The sequence below is a fragment of the Bufo bufo genome, chromosome 2, assembly GCF_905171765.1.
Source record: "Bufo bufo chromosome 2, aBufBuf1.1, whole genome shotgun sequence".
NCBI classification, from domain to species: domain Eukaryota; kingdom Metazoa; phylum Chordata; class Amphibia; order Anura; family Bufonidae; genus Bufo; species Bufo bufo.
The window spans coordinates 1,048,279-1,069,976 of record NC_053390.1 but is presented as its reverse complement, the minus strand read 5'-3'; the positions used below and the strand labels follow the sequence as shown (position 1 = coordinate 1,069,976).

Genomic DNA, 21,698 nt, shown 5'->3' with positions numbered 1-21,698 from the left:
ATAGCTCACGTCTGAGGGCATATCATTAGGTGGATGCCGCTCAGAATACACAAATACAATACAATTAGCTATCTGGGTCCCCTCACATAACAACATACAATTGCATGAATGCTGGCGGTTTTCATGCCGCCAGCATAGGAACGTTACAGCCCACCTGAACCATATTACACAGAACATATATACGCTTGGTTCTTTAAAGTGGCATACACATATGCAATAACATCGTACATACAGGAATGACAATATACAGTGGCTGGGTTTGCCACAATGCTCCCCCAGAACCAAGCCGGCATACACAGTCTGATCCTAACGGATCGGCTTGGGGATGTCCGGGAGAGTACTCACGGATCACTTGCCAATGTCCGTTTGTCTGGATAACCCGTCGGCGTTGCCGTTTTGCTTCCCAGGGCGGTAGTGGATGGTATAGTCAAAAGGCTGCAACGCCAAACTCCAGCGCAGCAGCCGGGCATTGTCTCCTGACACCCTGTTCAGCCACACCAACGGGTTGTGATCCGTGAGTAAAGAAAACGGTTGTCCGTACAAATAGGGTTGCAACTTTTTGAGGGCCCACACCACAGCCAGGCACTCCTTTTCAATGGCGGCGTAGCTTACTTCCCGGGGTAAAAGTTTCCTGCTTAAATAAGCCACTGGGTGCTCGCCGCCATCCGCTCCGACTTGGCTCAGTACTGCTCCCAATCCAAACATAGAAGCGTCTGTATGAACGAGAAATCGTTTAGTTGGATCAGGAGCCGAAAGTACAGGAGAGTTAACAAGTGCCATTTTGAGCTGTTGGAATGCCTGTTCACACTCTGGGGCCCAGGTTACTATCTTGGGCAGGTTCTTGCGGGTTAAATCAGTGAGGGGTTTGGCCAGGGCGCTGTAGTTGGGTACAAATTTGCGATAATACCCTGCGGTACCTAGGAATGCTAAGACCTGTGTCTTGGTGCGAGGGGTGGGCCACTTGGCGACAGCCTCTATTTTGGCCGGCTCGGGTTTTTGCTGACCGCTTCCTACCCGGTGTCCTAAGTACTGGACCTCGGCCATCCCTATGTGGCACTTGCTGGGTTTGAGGGTCAACCCTGCTTCCCTAATCCGGTCTAGTACGGCTCCTATGTGGGTCAGATGTTCAGGCCAGGAGCAGCTAAAAATGGCGATATCGTCTAAGTAGGCGCAAGCATACTCCTGAAACCCATCCAGTAGCCGATCCACCATCCTCTGAAAGGTAGCCGGGGCATTTTTCATCCCGAATGGCATGACTTTAAATTGGTACAGGCCAAACGGGGTGACAAACGCCGACTTAGGGGTGGCGTCCTCGGCTAGTGGAATTTGCCAGTACCCTTTGCACAGATCTATTGTGGTGAGGTACTGGCCTCTGGCCATTTTATCCAGGAGCTCGTCTATCCTGGGCATCGGGTAAGCATCGGAGGTGGTTTTGTCGTTGAGCCTCCGGTAGTCTACGCAGAAGCGGGTCGTTCCGTCCCGTTTCGGCACTAAGACTACTGGGGAGGCCCAAGGGCTCTCAGAGTGCTCTATCACTCCTAGCTGTAGCATCTCCTCAAGCTCTTTATGCATACTCCCTTTGACTGATTCGGGGATACGGTAGGCCGGTTGGCGAAGGGGAGTCTGGTCTAGGGTTTCTACCTTATGGGTGGTCAATGGGGTGTACCCGGGTAGGTTAGAGAAGGTGGCCCCTTTTTCCCTAATTAGGTTTTGGACTTGGGCACGTTCCTGTGCGCTTAGCCGCTCTCCTAACTGTATCTCTCCCAAATCTCCGTTCCGGCCCTCCTGATCTAGGAGGTCTGGGAGAGGTAAATTATCAAAGTCTTCGGCCGCTGATGCGCAAATTGCGGTGACCTCTTCGGTCCGCTCCTGGTAAGGTTTGAGCATGTTTACGTGGAGCATGCGTTTGGGCCCCGCGCCCGTGGCTGGGCCGATCACATAGGTGGTATCACATATTTGTTCTACTACCTTGTATGGGCCCTGCCAGGAAGCCTGCAGCTTGTCTTTGTGGACCGGTCGTAAGATTAATACCTTTTGCCCGACTTGAAAGCTGCGGTCCCTGGCTCCCCTATCGTACCATTGGCTCTGTCGTCGTTGGGCCGCCTGGAGGTTGTCGCGTACAGTCTGAGTTAGAGCCTCCAAGCGTTCCCTAAACTCCAGCACATATGGTACGATAGGTGTACCATTAATGGTCCCCTCCCCTTCCCAATGTTCTCGGATTAAATCGAGGGGGCCCCTCACTCTCCTTCCGAACAGAAGTTCGAAAGGGGAGAATCCGGTGGATTCTTGGGGTACTTCTCTATATGCAAACATTAAGTGGGGAAGGAACCTTTCCCAGTCTCTCTGGGTATCCATGAACGTACGGATCATCTGTTTGAGAGTGCCGTTAAAGCGTTCACAGAGCCCGTTGGACTGGGGGTGATATGCGGAGTTCAAAATTTGTTGTACCCCACATATCTTCCAGAGCTGGTGCATTACTTCAGCGGTGAACTGAGTGCCCCTATCCGAAATAATCTCCCGGGGAAATCCCACGCGGGAGAATATTCGCATCAGGGCATCGGCCACCGTTTCAGCATGCACATTGGTCAAGGCCACTGCCTCAGGGTATCTGGTGGCGTAGTCTACCACCGTTAGCACGTATTTCTTGCCAGAAGGGCTGGGTTTAGCTAAAGGTCCTATTATATCTACTGCGACCCGGCTAAAGGGTTCCTCAATTATGGGTAGGGATCGTAGCCGGGCCTTGTATCGGTCACCCCTCTTCCCTACCCTTTGGCAGGTATCACAGGTCTGGCAATATCGCCGTACATCCTGGGAGATACCAGGCCAAAAGAAATTCTGGGTCAGCCGGTGTTTAGTACGACTGATCCCTAAGTGTCCGGACAGGGGTATGTCGTGTGCTATGCGCAGCAGTTCCAATCTATATTTCCGGGGGACAATTAATTGCTTCATGGATATAGGGATCGCTCCGGCTATTACTTTTTCGGCTTGGCGGTATAGGAGTCCCTTTTCCCAGATGTACCTTTCCCCTTCTAACCCTGCCTGATTCTTATCCACACGGTCTTTGCATAGCTGTAAGGAAGGGTCTAGGGCCACTTCTGACCCAAATTCTAGGGGGGACGCCCAGGGGGTGACATTAGGCATGGGGGGTACATTGCTTACCTGAGCCTCAGAGTGGTTAGGTGGTGCTGTGGTGCGAGCCTGTTGCCGTGTCTCAACCGGATAAGCTTCATGGCTGATGGACTGGGGAACAAAAGCTGAAGTCAGCTCCCCCAGGTCGTTGCCCAAAATAACGTCTGCGGGTAAGTCCTGCATCAGGCCCACCTCCACATTCCCATTCCCCGCTCCCCAATTCAGGTGGACTTTGGCCGTGGGGATCTTGTAGATCGCTCCCCCTGCTACACGCACTGCCACGCCCTCCCCCGTGAGGTTGCCTTTGGGTACTAGGTGGTTGCGGACCAGCGTTATAGTAGCCCCAGAGTCTCGTAACCCCTGTACCTTTCTCCCCTCCACCTGTACCTCTTGTCGATGCCCTTGGCGGTTGTCAGAGGCGGCTTGGATAGGGTTCACCTCATGTAGTGTGCCCAGGGGTTCCTCGGTGGAAGCTAGGACCTCGGGTACTCTGTAGGGTTCCGCTTGGGCACAATGAACCGCTGCCCGGTTGTTGGGTACCGGGGGGTTCCAGCTGGGCCGTGGTCGGTTGCGGGGACAGTCCCGCTGCATATGTCCCTGTTGGTTACAGGTGTGGCATCGTATCGGGGGGCGAGCTTGATACCTGGGGGTGTAGGTGTTATTGCTTACCCCCGGGCGTGCTGGAACGGCTGTGTTTACGGTTGGTACTGGTGTGGTAGATCCATAGATTGGTTTCGATTGAGTGCGCTGTTCCCTCCTGGTATCCTGGAACTCATCTGCTAGCTTGGCTGCGTCTTGTAGGGTGCGTGGCTTCCGATCCCGCACCCAATTCTGCAGGTGCGCGGGTATCCCGTCAAAGAACTGCTCCATTACCATGAGTTGGAACAGGTCTTCCAGGGTGTTAACTTGGGTGGCCTCCAACCACCCCTTTGCCGCTCGTTGTAGGCGGTGTGCCCATTCTGTGTGAGTGTCTCTTGTGAGCTTTTTAATGTCTCTGAACTTTAGTCGGTAGGCCTCGGAGGTAATCGCATACCTAGCTAAAATGGCCTGTTTTACTTTGGCATAGTTTGTACTGTCCTCGTCAGGTACGGCACGATATGCCTCTGCGGCGCGACCAGATAGTCTCCCTGCCAGTAGGGGTACCCGATCCTCCACACTTATATTGTGCAACTGGCATAACCGTTCAAAATCCTGCAGGTAGTCATCTACCTCACCTTCCGCTTCCGAATAGCTCTTAAAAGCTTGGTAGGGAATTTTAGCTTTCCCTGGCAGGATGTTAACAGGCGTCGTGGCTCTTTCTCCAGTCTGCTGGTTCATCTGCGACCTCCGAAGCATGATGTATTCCTGCACATCTCCAAAAACTCGGTCAGCCATCTGGTCATATAGCGCTGGTGGAAGTAGAGCCATCCTGCTCCTGTATTCCTTCTCAAATTCTGTTGGCTCCTCCTCCCTTGGAGGTGCTGCAGCAGCCGCGGCTCTGTCTCCTTCCATTAGCTCTGCGATTAATATAACCTTTGTCTTGTTGCTGGCTACTGTTCCCCTTGCCTCCAGTAACTCTTTCAAAGTACTTCGTTTCAAAAGTGCATAATTCGTGCCCATTCACCGGCCTTTCGTGAGTTTCCACGTGTTCCCGGGTTCCGTTTTCAACCGAATGAGTAAACTCACGAATTGCTGCTTCCTTTCTTCTATTCGCTAGAATTCTGCCGAAAGTTGCTTTGCTGGGTAGTTGAAATCCCGTTGCTTGCCAGCAATTGTAGCGGAGGGGTAGCACGATCCACAAGGTCTCCGCTGGTAGACAGGAGAAGCAGGCAATGATCCAAATAGGCCGGTACAGCATACAATAAATCCTCCCCCAAGAATGAGACGATACTTCACTTTGAGGGTTAAAACATGAACTCACTGTACTTCACGTACAGCCTCTTTTATTCACAAACCAAAAACATAGTACTGCCCACAGGGGTTTTAAGTACAACCAATCAATATTTTACAACACATCCCCACAAAATCCTCCCCTCTGTCCGTGATAGAATTACCTCACACTGGGTTGATGCAATCATCACAGACAGACGAATACACATGTGGGGACAATGGAACAGACATCACTTACTCAAACACACAATGTCACACCCTCCCAGCAAACACAGACATTAACATATCCCAGATAGCTCCAGTCTGAGGGCATATCATTAGGTGGATGCCGCTCAGAATACACAAATACAATACAATTAGCTATCTGGGTCCCCTCACATAACAACATACAATTGCATGAATGCTGGCGGTTTTCATGCCGCCAGCATAGGAACGTTACAGCCCACCTGAACCATATTACACAGAACATATATACGCTTGGTTCTTTAAAGTGGCATACACATATGCAATAACATCGTACATACAGGAATGACAATATACAGTGGCTGGGTTTGCCACAGAGGATATACCGGTGTAGTAATCCATTAGTATACACGTTCTGTTATCTGGAGGTCAGTCCTGTAGATGGAGGATATACCAGTGTAGTAATCCATTAGTATACACGTTCTCTATTCTGGAGGTCAGTCCTGTAGATGGAGGACATACCAGTGTAGTAATCCATTAGTATACACGTTCTCTATTCTGGAGGTCAGTCCTGTAGATGGAGGACATACCGGTGTAGTAATCCATTAGTATACACGTTCTGTTATCTGGAGGTCAGTCCTGTAGATGGAGGACATACCGGTGTAGTAATCCATTAGTATACACGTTCTGTTATCTGGAGGTCAGTCCTGTAGATGGAGGACATACCGGTGTAGTAATCCATTAGTATACACGTTCTCTATTCTGGAGGTCAGTCCTGTAGATGGAGGACATACTGGTGTAGTAATCCATTAGTATACACGTTCTGTTATCTGGAGGTCAGTCCTGTAGATGGAGGACATACCGGTGTAGTAATCCATTAGTATACACATTCTGTTATCTGGAGGTCAGTCCTGTAGATGGAGGATATACCGGTGTAGTAATCCATTAGTATACACGTTCTGTTATCTGGAGGTCAGTCCTGTAGATGGAGGACATACCGGTGTAGTAATCCATTAGTATACACGTTCTCTATTCTGGAGGTCAGTCCTGTAGATGGAGGACATACCGGTGTAGTAATCCATTAGTATACACGTTCTGTTATCTGGAGGTCAGTCCTGTAGATGGAGGACATACCGGTATAGTAATCCATTAGTATACACGTTCTGTTATCTGGAGGTCAGTCCTGTAGATGGAGGATATACCGGTGTAGTAATCCATTAGTATACACGTTCTGTATTCTGGAGGTCAGTCCTGTAGATGGAGGACATACCGGTGTAGTAATCCATTAGTATACACGTTCTGTTATCTGGAGGTCAGTCCTGTAGATGGAGGCTATACCGGTGTAGTAATCCATTAGTATACACGTTCTGTTATCTGGAGGTCAGTCCTGTAGATGGAGGACATACCGGTGTAGTAATCCATTAGTATACACATTCTCTATTCTGGAGGTCAGTCCTGTAGATGGAGGACATACCGGTGTAGTAATCCATTAGTATACACGTTCTGTTATCTGGAGGTCAGTCCTGTAGATGGAGGACATACCGGTGTAGTAATCCATTAGTATACACGTTCTGTTATCTGGAGGTCAGTCCTGTAGATGGAGGATATACCGGTGTAGTAATCCATTAGTATACACCTTCTGTTATCTGGAGGTCAGTCCTGTAGATGGAGGACATACCGGTGTAGTAATCCATTAGTATACACATTCTCTATTCTGGAGGTCAGTCCTGTAGATGGAGGACATACCGGTGTAGTAATCCATTAGTATACACGTTCTGTTATCTGGAGGTCAGTCCTGTAGATGGAGGACATACCGGTGTAGTAATCCATTAGTATACACGTTCTGTTATCTGGAGGTCAGTCCTGTAGATGGAGGATATACCGGTGTAGTAATCCATTAGTATACACGTTCTGTATTCTGGAGGTCAGTCCTGTAGATGGAGGACATACCGGTGTAGTAATCCATTAGTATACACGTTCTCTATTCTGGAGGTCAGTCCTGTAGATGGAGGACATACCGGTGTAGTAATCCATTACTATACACGTTCTCTATTCTGGAGGTCAGTCCTGTAGATGGAGGACATACCGGTGTAGTAATCCATTAGTATACACGTTCTGTAATCTGGAGGTCAGTCCTGTAGATGGAGGACATACCGGTGTAGTAATCCATTAGTATACACGTTCTGTTATCTGGAGGTCAGTCCTGTAGATGGAGGACATACCGGTGTAGTAATCCATTAGTATACACGTTCTGTTATCTGGAGGTCAGTCCTGTAGATGGAGGACATACCGGTGTAGTAATCCATTAGTATACACGTTCTCTATTCTGGAGGTCAGTCCTGTAGATGGAGGACATACCGGTGTAGTAATCCATTAGTATACACGTTCTCTATTCTGGAGGTCAGTCCTGTAGATGGAGGACATACCGATGTAGTAATCCATTAGTATACACGTTCTCTATTCTGGAGGTCAGTCCTGTAGATGGAGGACATACCGGTGTAGTAATCCATTAGTATACACGTTCTGTTATCTGGAGGTCAGTCCTGTAGATGGAGGACATACCGGTGTAGTAATCCATTAGTATACACGTTCTGTTATCTGGAGGTCAGTCCTGTAGATGGAGGACATACCGGTGTAGTAATCCATCAGTATACACGTTCTCTATTCTGGAGGTCAGTCCTGTAGATGGAGGATATACCGGTGTAGTAATCCATTAGTATACACGTTCTCTATTCTGGAGGTCAGTCCTGTAGATGGAGGACATACCGGTGTAGTAATCCATTAGTATACACGTTCTGTTATCTGGAGGTCAGTCCTGTAGATGGAAGATATACCGGTGTAGTAATCCATTAATATACACGTTCTGTTATCTGGAGGTCAGTCCTGTAGATGGAGGACATACCGGTGTAGTAATCCATTAGTATACACGTTCTGTTATCTGGAGGTCAGTCCTGTAGATGGAGGATATACCGGTGTAGTAATCCATTAGTATACACGTTCTCTATTCTGGAGGTCAGTCCTGTAGATGGAAGACATACCGGTGTAGTAATCCATTAGTATACACGTTCTGTTATCTGGAGGTCAGTCCTGTAGATGGAGGATATACCGGTGTAGTAATCCATCAGTATACACGCTCTGTTATCTGGAGGTCAGTCCTGTAGATGGAGGACATACCGGTGTAGTAATCCATTAGTATACACGTTCTGTTATCTGGAGGTCAGTCATGTAGATGGAGGACATACCGGTGTAGTAATCCATTAGTATACACATTCTCTATTCTGGAGGTCAGTCCTGTAGATGGAGGACATACCGGTGTAGTAATCCATTAGTATACACGTTCTCTATTCTGGAGGTCAGTCCTGTAGATGGAGGACATACCGGTGTAGTAATCCATTAGTATACACGTTCTGTTATCTGGAGGTCAGTCCTGTAGATGGAGGATATACCGGTGTAGTAATCCATTAGTATACACGTTCTGTATTCTGGAGGTCAGTCCTGTAGATGGAGGACATACCGGTGTAGTAATCCATTAGTATACACGTTCTCTATTCTGGAGGTCAGTCCTGTAGATGGAGGACATACCGGTGTAGTAATCCATTACTATACACGTTCTCTATTCTGGAGGTCAGTCCTGTAGATGGAGGACATACCGGTGTAGTAATCCATTAGTATACACGTTCTGTAATCTGGAGGTCAGTCCTGTAGATGGAGGACATACCGGTGTAGTAATCCATTAGTATACACGTTCTCTATTCTGGAGGTCAGTCCTGTAGATGGAGGACATACCGGTGTAGTAATCCATTAGTATACACGTTCTGTTATCTGGAGGTCAGTCCTGTAGATGGAGGACATACCGGTGTAGTAATCCATTAGTATACACGTTCTGTTATCTGGAGGTCAGTCCTGTAGATGGAGGACATACCGGTGTAGTAATCCATCAGTATACACGTTCTCTATTCTGGAGGTCAGTCCTGTAGATGGAGGATATACCGGTGTAGTAATCCATTAGTATACACGTTCTCTATTCTGGAGGTCAGTCCTGTAGATGGAGGACATACCGGTGTAGTAATCCATTAGTATACACGTTCTGTTATCTGGAGGTCAGTCCTGTAGATGGAGGACATACCGGTGTAGTAATCCATTAGTATACACATTCTCTATTCTGGAGGTCAGTCCTGTAGATGGAGGATATACCGGTGTAGTAATCCATTAGTATACACGTTCTGTTATCTGGAGGTCAGTCCTGTAGATGGACATACCGGTGTAGTAATCCATTACTATACACGTTCTCTATTCTGGAGGTCAGTCCTGTAGATGGAAGACATACCGGTGTAGTAATCCATTAGTATACATGTTCTGTTATCTGGAGGTCAGTCCTGTAGATGGAGGATATACCGGTGTAGTAATCCATTAGTATACACGTTCTGTTATCTGGAGGTCAGTCCTGTAGATGGAGGACATACCGGTGTAGTAATCCATTAGTATACACGTTCTGTTATCTGGAGGTCAGTCCTGTAGATGGAGGATATACCGGTGTAGTAATCCATTAGTATACACGTTCTCTATTCTGGAGGTCAGTCCTGTAGATGGAAGACATACCGGTGTAGTAATCCATTAGTATACACGTTCTGTTATCTGGAGGTCAGTCCTGTAGATGGAGGATATACCGGTGTAGTAATCCATTAGTATACACGTTCTGTTATCTGGAGGTCAGTCATGTAGATGGAGGACATACCGGTGTAGTAATCCATTAGTATACACATTCTCTATTCTGGAGGTCAGTCCTGTAGATGGAGGACATACCGGTGTAGTAATCCATTAGTATACACGTTCTCTATTCTGGAGGTCAGTCCTGTAGATGGAGGACATACCGGTGTAGTAATCCATTAGTATACACGTTCTGTTATCTGGAGGTCAGTCCTGTAGATGGAGGATATACTGGTGTAGTAATCCATTAGTATACACGTTCTCTATTCTGGAGGTCAGTCCTGTAGATGGAGGACATACCGGTGTAGTAATCCATTAGTATACACGTTCTGTTATCTGGAGGTCAGTCCTGTAGATGGAGGACATACCGGTGTAGTAATCCATTAGTATACACATTCTGTTATCTGGAGGTCAGTCCTGTAGATGGAGGACATACCGGTGTAGTAATCCATTAGTATACACGTTCTGTTATCTGGAGGTCAGTCATGTAGATGGAGGACATACCGGTGTAGTAATCCATTAGTATACACGCTCTGTTATCTGGAGGTCAGTCCTGTAGATGGAGGACATACCGGTGTAGTAATCCATCAGTATACACGTTCTCTATTCTGGAGGTCAGTCCTGTAGATGGAGGATATACCGGTGTAGTAATCCATTAGTATACACATTCTCTATTCTGGAGGTCAGTCCTGTAGAGGGAGGACATACCGGTGTAGTAATCCATTAGTATACACGCTCTGTTATCTGGAGGTCAGTCCTTTAGATGGAGGACATACCGGTGTAGTAATCCATTAGTATACACGTTCTGTTATCTGGAGGTCAGTCCTGTAGATGGAGGACATACCGGTGTAGTAATCCATTAGTATACACGTTCTGTTATCTGGAGGTCAGTCCTGTAGATGGAGGACATACCGGTGTAGTAATCCATTAGTATACACGTTCTGTTATCTGGAGGTCAGTCCTGTAGATGGAGGACATACCGGTGTAGTAATCCATTAGTATACACGTTCTCTATTCTGGAGGTCAGTCCTGTAGATGGAGGACATACCGGTGTAGTAATCCATTAGTATACACGTTGGATGTTGCCGGTTGCATTGTGTTAAAGGGGTTGCCCTTTGATTGATATTAAACATGAGCCTCATATAGTACACAATAATCTTTTTCTAATGAAGCTAGAATGAGCCGTGTCCATCACATGGATCCAGGGATGATCTCCTTCATTGCTCTTCTATAGTTTCGCTTCAGGCTGGCAGTTTAAAGGGCGTGTCCTTTGTTCTGCAGCCTTCTCTCTCGTCGAGCTCCGGGGTGTGTCCTTGGTCCATAAATTTTCTCCAAATCACAGTTCACGGCGTGTGTCCTTTGTGGTGAAGCAGTCTCCCCATCACAGTCTACTGGCGTGTCCTTTGTGCTGCATATCTTAGCTCTGGGAAGGTATCCTGTCCGCTGTATCTTTCTCCTAATCACAGTTTAAGGGTATGTTCTTTGTTCTGTAGCTCTCTCGTTATCTCAGCGGACATGTCCTGTCTTCAGCATCTCCCACTCCAATCACAGTTTAGGGATCGTGTCCTTTGTGCTGCAGCTTTTTCCCTATCACAGCTCAGGGCGTGTTCTTTGTTCTGCAGTTCTCTTCCTATGACAGCTCAGTAGAGATGTCTTTATTTCTGCAGCTAACTCAATATAATAGCTCAGAGGGAGTTTCCTTTCTGCTGCAGCTCTTTGATCAATTACAGTTCAGTGGTCCTTTCCTTTGTACCGCAGGTTTTTCCCTATTATAGCATGAACTTTGTGCTGCAGCTCTCTCTCTATCAGAGCTCAGGGACATGTCCTTTATGCCGCAGCTCTCTCTCCAATTACAGTTCAGTGGTCATTTCCTTTGTACCGCAGGTTTTTCCCTATTATAGCATGAACTTTGTGCTGCAGCTCTCTCTCTATCAGAGCTCAGGGACATGTCCTTTATGCTGCAGCTCTCTCTCCAATTACAGTTCAGTGGTCATTTGCCACAGCATTTTCCCATTACAGCTCAGGGCAAAAAACTGCAGCACATTCAAAGCTCATGGGTGTGTCCTTTCTGCTTTAACTCTGTCTCCAATCAAAGTTCTGGAGTCGTGTCATTAGTGCTGCAGTTTTTGCCTATTTCAGCTAGGGTGTGTCCTTTATGCTGCAGCTCTCGCACCAATCAGAGCTCAGGGGGTGTGTCCCTTGTGCTGCACTTCTCTCCCCATAACTGTACCAGAGAAGATCCAGCTGGTGGCAGTTGAGCGATTAAATTGCGTCGGTGACCATGCTCATTCTGTTCAACAGGAGGACGTGCATGTTATAGCACAAACTGAACACCAGGGGGCCCCATTATAATGACATAAAGAGAACCTCTTGAAACTAGAGCTTCTACAGTCGTCTTGCTGTATTATATTACTGTGCTCCACATTATCTTCTGTATCTCCTTAACATGTTGTCCATCTTCTGCCTAGATGAGGGATGTCCAGTTCAATCACCTGACTCGGTTCCTCGGAGCCTGCATCGATCCGCCAAACATCTGCATTGTGACAGAGTATTGCCCCCGGGGCAGTTTACAGGTAAGGTGTGGGAAGAATTCTCCATCCACTGCTGGGAGTCAGGTCTGGGGTAATGGGGCAGAGGAGCTGTCAGGGAACGTGGTACCCCGTGGAGCTCCCGTGGAACAAGGGGCACGAGGCCAATGTAGTGCAGGAATTCAGGTAGTTTGTAGGAGGCAGAACACGGGTAGGAGGACATGGGAAAGATATGGCGTAAATATAGAACACAAAAGGTAGGGGGAGAAGACATGGGGACCCTACAGAATGGAGGACACATGGCAGGTACAGAGGAGAAGACATGGGGACTATGCAGAAGGGAGGACATATGTCAGGTACAGAGGAGAAGACATGGGGACTATGCAGAAGGGAGGACATATGTCAGGTACAGAGGAGAAGACATGGGGACCATACAGAAGGGAGGACTCATGGCAGGTACAGAGGAGAAGACATAGGAGCCATACAGAAGGGAGGACATATGGCAGGTACAGAGGAGAAGACATAGGAGCCATACAGAAGGGAGGACACATGGCAGGTACAGAAGAGAAGACATGGGGACCATACAGAAGGGAGGACACATGGCAGGTACAGAAGAGAAGACATGGGGACCATACAGAAGGGAGGACACATGGCAGGTACAGAGGTGAAGACATGGGGACTATGCAGAAGGGAGGACACATGGCCGGTACAGAGGAGAAGACATGGGGACCATACAGAAGGGAGGACACATGGCAGGTACAGAGGAGAAGACATGGGGACCATACAGAAGGGAGGACACATGGCCGGTACAGAGTAGAAGACATAGGAGCCATACAGAAGGGAGGACACATGGCAGGTACAGAGGAGAAGACATGGGGACCATACAGAAGGGAGGACACATGGCCGGTACAGAGGAGAAGACATGAGGACCATACAGAAGGGAGGACACATGGCAGGTACAGAGGTGAAGACATGGGGACTATGCAGAAGGGAGGACACATGGCCGGTACAGAGGAGAAGACATGGGGACCATACAGAAGGGAGGAAACATGGCAGGTACAGAGGAGAAGACATAGGAGCCATACAGAAGGGAGGACACATGGCAGGTACAGAGGAGAAGACATGGGGACCATACAGAAGGGAGGACACATGTGTCACGAGTTGGAGGTCCCAGGAGAGACCTCTGCGTCGTCAAGCAATAAACAAATGGAAATCAGGTACAGACACACAAGAGTTTATTGCACAAACAGAATCCAAGGAGAGAAACACAGGGAAATTGAGAGCTCAATGTACCGTCCGCACAGTGGGAGAAAAACCCCCACTGCGCCACTGTCTAGTAATACTCCAGAGGGGCGTGACTAAGCAACTCCCGGTATTCACTAGAGCCCCAGATGGTAGGGTTAGGCTTTGCCGCAGGGAGTTGCCAGGGTCCACTCTGGAGCGTGAACTAGACAGTGACAACAGGAGCAAACGGACAACAGGTATCAGAAGGTACCGACGGTACATAGGCAAACATAACAAACAGGCAAATACAAGCAGGCAACTAAAAACACAAGCAGGAGTTCACGCAAGAGAACAGGAGTGGCAATGAGCAGAGAAGGACTAGCTCCACCAGTGGTATACTGCGTGGCCTTGCCCATAGCACGCTGCAGCAAGGGCTTGCTGAACAGAGACATATGAATAAACACAAGGTGACTCAAACATAACTGGTAGAACAGATAACAAAACTCAGGAAAGAGGACGGGAATGAACAAGTAAGAAACCCACAGAGCACAGACAGACACGGATTCCATGGGTCAGCAGCATGGGAGAGAGTACAAACCAGGAGCAGGGCAGGACAAGACAACACACACCAGGAGAGCTGACACAGAGCTGAGGAAACCTCAGCCTTCTATACAGGTTCCATGGATGCAGCAGAGAGGCCACACCCATGGAGCAGACAGAGAGGATTAACTCCTAATAGACACACAGGGGAGTTAACCCATAAAGAACCACAAATAACACACAGGAACGGAGCTGCAGCGAGAGCATAGACAGAAGGTCACAGCCAGAGGTAACGACTGTGACAACATGGCAGGTACAGAGGAGAAGACATGAGGACCATACAGAAGGGAGGACACATGGCAGGTACAGAGGAGAAGACATGGGGACCATACAGAAGGGAGGACACATGGCAGGTACAGAGGACAAGACATGGGGACCATACAGAAGGGAGGACACATGGCAGGTACAGAGGAGAAGACATGAGGACCATACAGAAGGGAGGACACATAGCAGGTACAGAGGAGAAGACATGGGGACCATACAGAAGGGAGGACACATGGCAGGTACAGAGGAGAAGACATAGGAGCCATACAGAAGGGAGGACATATGGAAGGTACAGAGGAGAAGACATGGGGACCATACAGAAGGGAGGACATATGGCAGGTACAGAGGAGAAGACATAGGAGCCATATAGAAGGGAGGACACATGGCAGGTACAGAGGAGAAGACATGGGGACCATACAGAAGGGAGGACATATGGCAGGTACAGAGGAGAATACATGTGACCCATACAGAAGGGAGGACATATTGAAGGTACAGAGGAGAAGACATGTGACCCATACAGAAGGGAGGACATATGGCAGGTACAGAGGAGAAGACATGGGGACCATACAGAAGAGAGGACACATGGCAGATACAGAGGAGAAGACATGGGGACCATACAGAAGGGAGGACACATGGCAGGTACAGAGGAGAAGACATAGGAGCCATACAGAAGGGAGAACATATGGCAGGTACAGAGGAGAAGACATGTGACCCATACAGAAGGGAGGACATATGGAAGGTACAGAGGAGAAGACATGGGGACCATACAGAAGGGAGGACATATGGCAGGTACAGAGGAGAAGACATAGGAGCCATATAGAAGGGAGGACACATGGCAGGTACAGAGGAGAAGACATGGGGACCATACAGAAGGGAGGACATATGGCAGGTACAGAGGAGAAGACATGTGACCCATACAGAAGGGAGGACATATGGAAGGTACAGAGGAGAAGACATGTGACCCATACAGAAGGGAGGACATATGGAAGGTACAGAGGAGAAGACACGTGACCCATACAGAAGGGAGGACATATGGCAGGTACAGAGGAGAAGACATGGGGACCATACAGAAGAGAGGACATATGGAAGGTACAGAGGAGAAGACATGTGACCCATATAGAAGGGAGGACACATGGCAGGTACAGAGGAGAAGACATGTGACCCATACAGAAGGGAGGACATATGGAAGGTACAGAGGAGAAGACATGTGACCCATACAGAAGGGAGGACATATGGAAGGTACAGAGGAGAAGTCATGTGACCCATCCAGAAGGGAGGACATATGGAAGGTACAGAGGAGAAGACATGGGGACCATACAGAAGGGAGGACATATGGAAGGTACAGAGGAGAAGACATGGGGACCATACAGAAGAGAGGACACATGGCAGGTACAGAGAAGAAGACACGGGGACCATACAGAAGGATAGGATAGGACTAGAGAGGGTGTGAAGTTAGTAGGATCAGAGAAACCGTTTTCTTCCTCTCTCTTCTTAGGATATTTTGGAGAATGATAGCATCAACCTGGACTGGATGTTCCGTAACTCGCTGATCAATGACATTGTGAAGGTGAGTTGGGGTCTCTTCATAAAACATCTTAAGAATGTTATTACATTAAATCTTTAACCTCTGTGGCATCTGAAGGAGGTAGGACCCATGCAGGGGACACATATACAGTGAATGCCCAGGTGGTCCAGAGGGATATGGATAGTGAATGTCCAGGTAGTCTGGAGGGATATATACAGTGAATTTCCAGGTGGTTCGTAAGAATAAATACAGTGAATGTCCAGGTGGTCTGGAGGAATATGTACAGTGAATGACCAGGTGGTCTGGAGGGATATATACAGTGAATGTCCAGGTGGTCCAGAGGGATATGGATAGTGAATGTCCAGGTAGTCTGGAGGGATATATACAGTGAATTTCCAGGTGGTTCGTAAGAATAAATACAGTGAATGTCCAGGTGGTCTGGAGGAATATGTACAGTGAATGACCAGGTGGTCTGGAGGGATATATACAGTGAATGTCCAGGTGGTCTGGAGGGATATATACAGTAAATGTCAGGTAGTCCGGAGAAATATATACAGTGAATGTCCAGGTGGTCTGGAGGGATATATACAGTGAATGTCCAGGTGGTCTTGAGGAATATGTACAGTGAATGACCAGGTGGTCTGGAGGGATATATACAGTGAATGTCCAGGTGGTCTGGAGGGCTATATACAGTGAATGTCCAGGTGGTCTGGAGGAATATATACAGTCAATGTCCAGGTGGTCTGGAGGGATATATACAGTAAATGTCAGGTGGTCCGGAGAAATATATACAGTGAATGTCCAGGTGGTCTGGAGGGATATATACAGTAAATGTCAGGTAGTCCGTAGAAATATATACAGTGAATGTCCAGGTGGTCTGGAGGGATATATACAGTGAATGTCCAGGTGGTCTGGAGGAATATGTACAGTGAATGACTAGGTGGTCTGGAGGAATATGTACAGTGAATGACCAGGTGGTCTAGAGGAATATATACAGTGAATGTCCAGGTGGTCTGGAGGAATATGTACAGTGAATGACCAGGTTGTCTGGCGGGATATAGACAGTGAATGTCCAGGTCATATGGAGGGATACATACAGTGAATGTTTAGGTGGTCTGGAGGGATATATACGGTGAATGTCCAGGTGGTCCAGACAGATATACACAGTGAATGTCCAGGTGGTCTGGAGGGAAATATAAAGTGAATGGGGAGGGATATATACAGCGAACGACCAGGTGGTCCAGACGGATATACACAGTGAATGACCAGGTGGTCTGTAGGGATCTATACAGTGAATGTTCAGGTGGTCTGGAGGAATATATACAGTGAATGTCCAGGTGGTCTGTAGGGATCTATACAGTGAATGTTCAGGTGGTCTAGAGGAATATATACAGTGAATGACCAGGTGGTCTGTAGGGATCTATACAGTGAATGTTCAGGTGGTCTAGAGGAATATATACAGTGAATGACCAGGTGGTCTGTAGGGATCTATACAGTGAATGTCCAGGTGGTCTGGAGGAATATATACAGTGAATGTCCAGGTGGTCTGTAGGGATCTATACAGTGAATGTTCAGGTGGTCTAGAGGAATATATACAGTGAATGACCAGGTGGTCTGTAGGGATCTATACAGTGAATGTCCAGGTGGTCTGGAGGAATATATACAGTGAATGTCCAGGTGGTCTGGAGGAATATATACAGTGAATGTCCAGGTGGTTTGGAGGGATATATTCAGTGAATGTCAGGTGGTCCGGTGGACTATATACAAACAGTGTTAGGTGGTCCAGAGGGGTATATACAGTGAATGTACAGGTGGTCCATACGGATGTACACAGTGAATGTCCAGGTGGTCTGGAGCAATATATACAGTGAATGTGGAGGGATATATACAGTGATTGTCCAGGTGGTCTGGAGGGATATACACAGTGAATGTCCAGGTAGTCTGGAGGGATATATACAGTGAATGTCCAGGTGGTCTGGAGGGATATATACAGTGAATGACCAGGTGGTCTGAGGGGATATATACAGTGAATGTCTATGTGGTCTGGAGGGATATATACAGTGAATGTCCAGGTGGTCTGGAGGGATATATACAGTGAATGTCCAGGTGGTTTGGAGGGATATATTCAGTGAATGTCCAGGTGGTCTGGAGGGATATATACAGTGAATGTCCAGGTGGTCTGGAGGGATATATACAGTGATTGTCCAGGTGGTCTGGAGGGATATATACGGTGAATGTCCAGGTGGTCCAGACAGATATACACAGTGAATGTCCAGGTGGTCTGGAGGGAAATATAAAGTGAATGGGGAGGGATATATACAGCGAATGACCAGGTGGTCCAGACGGATATACACAGTGAATGACCAGGTGGTCTGTAGAGATCTATACAGTGAATGTTCAGGTGGTCTGGAGGAATATATACAGTGAATGTCCAGGTGGTCTGTAGGGATCTATACAGTGAATGTTCAGGTGGTCTAGAGGAATATATACAGTGAATGACCAGGTGGTCTGTAGGGATCTATACAGTGAATGTTCAGGTGGTCTGGAGGAATATATACAGTGAATGTCCAGGTGGTCTGTAGGGATCTATACAGTGAATGTCCAGGTGGTCTGGAGGAATATATACAGTGAATGTCCAGGTGGTCTGGAGGAATATATACAGTGAATGTCCAGGTGGTTTGGAGGGATATATTCAGTGAATGTCAGGTGGTCCGGTGGACTATATACAAACAGTGTTAGGTGGTCCAGAGGGGTATATACAGTGAATGTACAGGTGGTCCATACGGATGTACACAGTGAATGTCCAGGTGGTCTGTAGGGATCTATACAGTGAATGTTCAGGTGGTCTGGAGGAATATATACAGTGAATGTTCAGGTGGTCTGTAGGGATCTATACAGTGAATGTTCAGGTGGTCTAGAGGAATATATACAGTGAATGACCAGGTGGTCTGTAGGGATCTATACAGTGAATGTCCAGGTGGTCTGGAGGAATATATACAGTGAATGTCCAGGTGGTCTGGAGGAATATATACAGTGAATGTCCAGGTGGTTTGGAGGGATATATTCAGTGAATGTCAGGTGGTCCGGTGGACTATATACAAACAGTGTTAGGTGGTCCAGAGGGGTATATACAGTGAATGTACAGGTGGTCCATACGGATGTACACAGTGAATGTCCAGGTGGTCTGGAGCAATATATACAGTGAATGTGGAGGGATATATACAGTGATTGTCCAGGTGGTCTGGAGGGATATACACAGTGAATGTCCAGGTAGTCTGGAGGGATATATACAGTGAATGTCCAGGTGGTCTGGAGGGATATATACAGTGAATGACCAGGTGGTCTGGAGGGATATATACAGTGAATGTTCAGCTGGTCTAGAGGAATATATACAGTGAATGACCAGGTGGTCTGAGGGGATATACACAGTGAATGTCCAGGTAGTCTGGAGGGATATATACAGTGAATGTCCAGGTGGTCTGTAGGGATCTATACAATGAATGTTCAGGTGGTCTAGAGGAATATATACAGTGAATGACCAGGTGGTCTGTAGGGATCTATACAGTGAATGTCCAGGTAGTCTGTAGGGATCTATACAGTGAATGTCCAGGTGGTCTGGAGGAATATATACAGTGAATGTCCAGGTGGTTTGGAGGGATATATTCAGTGAATGTCAGGTGGTCCGGTGGACTATATACAAACAGTGTTAGGTGGTCCAGAGGGGTATATACAGTGAATGTACAGGTGGTCCATACGGATGTACACAGTGAATGTCCAGGTGGTCTGGAGCAATATATACAGTGAATGTGGAGGGATATATACAGTGATTGTCCAGGTGGTCTGGAGGGATATACACAGTGAATGTCCAGGTAGTCTGGAGGGATATATACAGTGAATGTCCAGGTGGTCTGGAGGGATATATACAGTGAATGACCAGGTGGTCTGGAGGGATATATACAGTGAATGTTCAGGTGGTCTAGAGGAATATATACAGTGAATGACCAGGTGGTCTGAGGGGATATACACAGTGAATGTCCAGGTAGTCTGGAGGGATATATACAGTGAATGTCCAGGTGGTCTGGAGGGATATATACAGTGAATGACCAGGTGGTCTGGAGGGATATATACAGTGAATGTTCAGGTGGTCTAGAGGAATATATACAGTGAATGACCAGGTGGTCTGAGGGGATATACACAGTGAATGTCCAGGTAGTCTGGAGGGATATATACAGTGAATATCCAGGTGGTCTGGAGGGATACATACAGTGAATGTCCAGGTGGTCTGGAGGGATATATACAGTGAATATCCAGGTGGTCTGAGGGGATATATACAGTGAATGTCCAGGTAGTCTGGAGGGCTATATACAGTGAATGTCCAGGTGGTCTGGAGGGATATATACAGTGAATATCCAGGTGGTCTGGAGGGATACATACAGTGAATGTCCAGGTGGTCTGGAGGGATATATACAGTGAATATCCAGGTGGTCTGGAGGGATATATACAGTGAATGTCCAGGTGGTCTGGAGGGATATATACAGTGATTGTCCAGGTGGTCTGAGGGGATATATACAGTGAATGTCTATGTGGTCTGGAGGGATATATACAGTGATTGTCCAGGTGGTCTGAGGGGATATATACAGTGAATGTCCAGGTGGTCTGGAGGGATATATACAGTGAATGTCCAGGTGGTCTGGAGGGATATATACAGTGATTGTCCAGGTGGTCTGGAGGGATATATACAGTGAATGTCCAGGTGGTCTGGAGGGATATATACAGTGAATGTCCGGGTGGTCTGGAGGGATATATACAGTGATTGTCCAGGTGGTCTGGAGGGATATATACAGTGAATGTCCGGGTGGTCTGGAGGGATATATACAGTGAATGTCCAGGTGGTCTGGAGGGATATGTACAGTGAATGTCCAGGTGGTCTGGAGGAATATATACAGTCAATGTCCAGGTGGTCTGGAGGGATATATACAGTAAATGTCAGGTGGTCCGGAGAAATATATACAGTGAATGTCCAGGTGGTCTGGAGGGATATATACAGTAAATGTCAGGTACTCCGTAGAAATATATACAGTGAATGTCCAGGTGGTCTGGAGGGATATATACAGTGAATGTCCAGGTGGTCTGGAGGAATATGTACAGTGAATGACCAGGTTGTCTGGCGGGATATAGACAGTGAATGTCCAGGTCATATGGAGGGATACATACAGTGAATGTTTAGGTGGTCTGGAGGGATATATACGGTGAATGTCCAGGTGGTCCAGACAGATATACACAGTGAATGTCCAGGTGGTCTGGAGGGAAATATAAAGTGAATGGGGAGGGATATATACAGCGAATGACCAGGTGGTCCAGACGGATATACACAGTGAATGACCAGGTGGTCTGTAGGGATCTATACAGTGAATGTTCAGGTGGTCTGGAGGAATATATACAGTGAATGTCCAGGTGGTCTGTAGGGATCTATACAGTGAATGTTCAGGTGGTCTAGAGGAATATATACAGTGAATGTCCAGGTGGTCTGTAGGGATCTATACAGTGAATGTTCAGGTGGTCTGGAGGAATATATACAGTGAATGACCAGGTGGTCTGTAGGGATCTATACAGTGAATGTTCAGGTGGTCTGGAGGAATATATACAGTGAATGTCCAGGTGGTCTGTAG

At 47.4% G+C, this 21,698-nt stretch overlaps 1 protein-coding gene across 1 annotated transcript in view; it reads left to right on the top strand.

Annotated features, from left to right (window-relative positions):
- NPR2 (natriuretic peptide receptor 2) overlaps nucleotides 1-21,698 on the top strand; it is a 239,603-nt gene that overhangs the window by 171,921 nt on the left and 45,984 nt on the right. Inside the window, exons 6-7 of the mRNA XM_040420641.1 lie at nucleotides 12,357-12,461; nucleotides 16,000-16,071. Coding sequence (XP_040276575.1) covers nucleotides 12,357-12,461; nucleotides 16,000-16,071 — 177 coding nt within the window. The remainder of the gene's footprint in view (nucleotides 1-12,356; nucleotides 12,462-15,999; nucleotides 16,072-21,698) is intronic.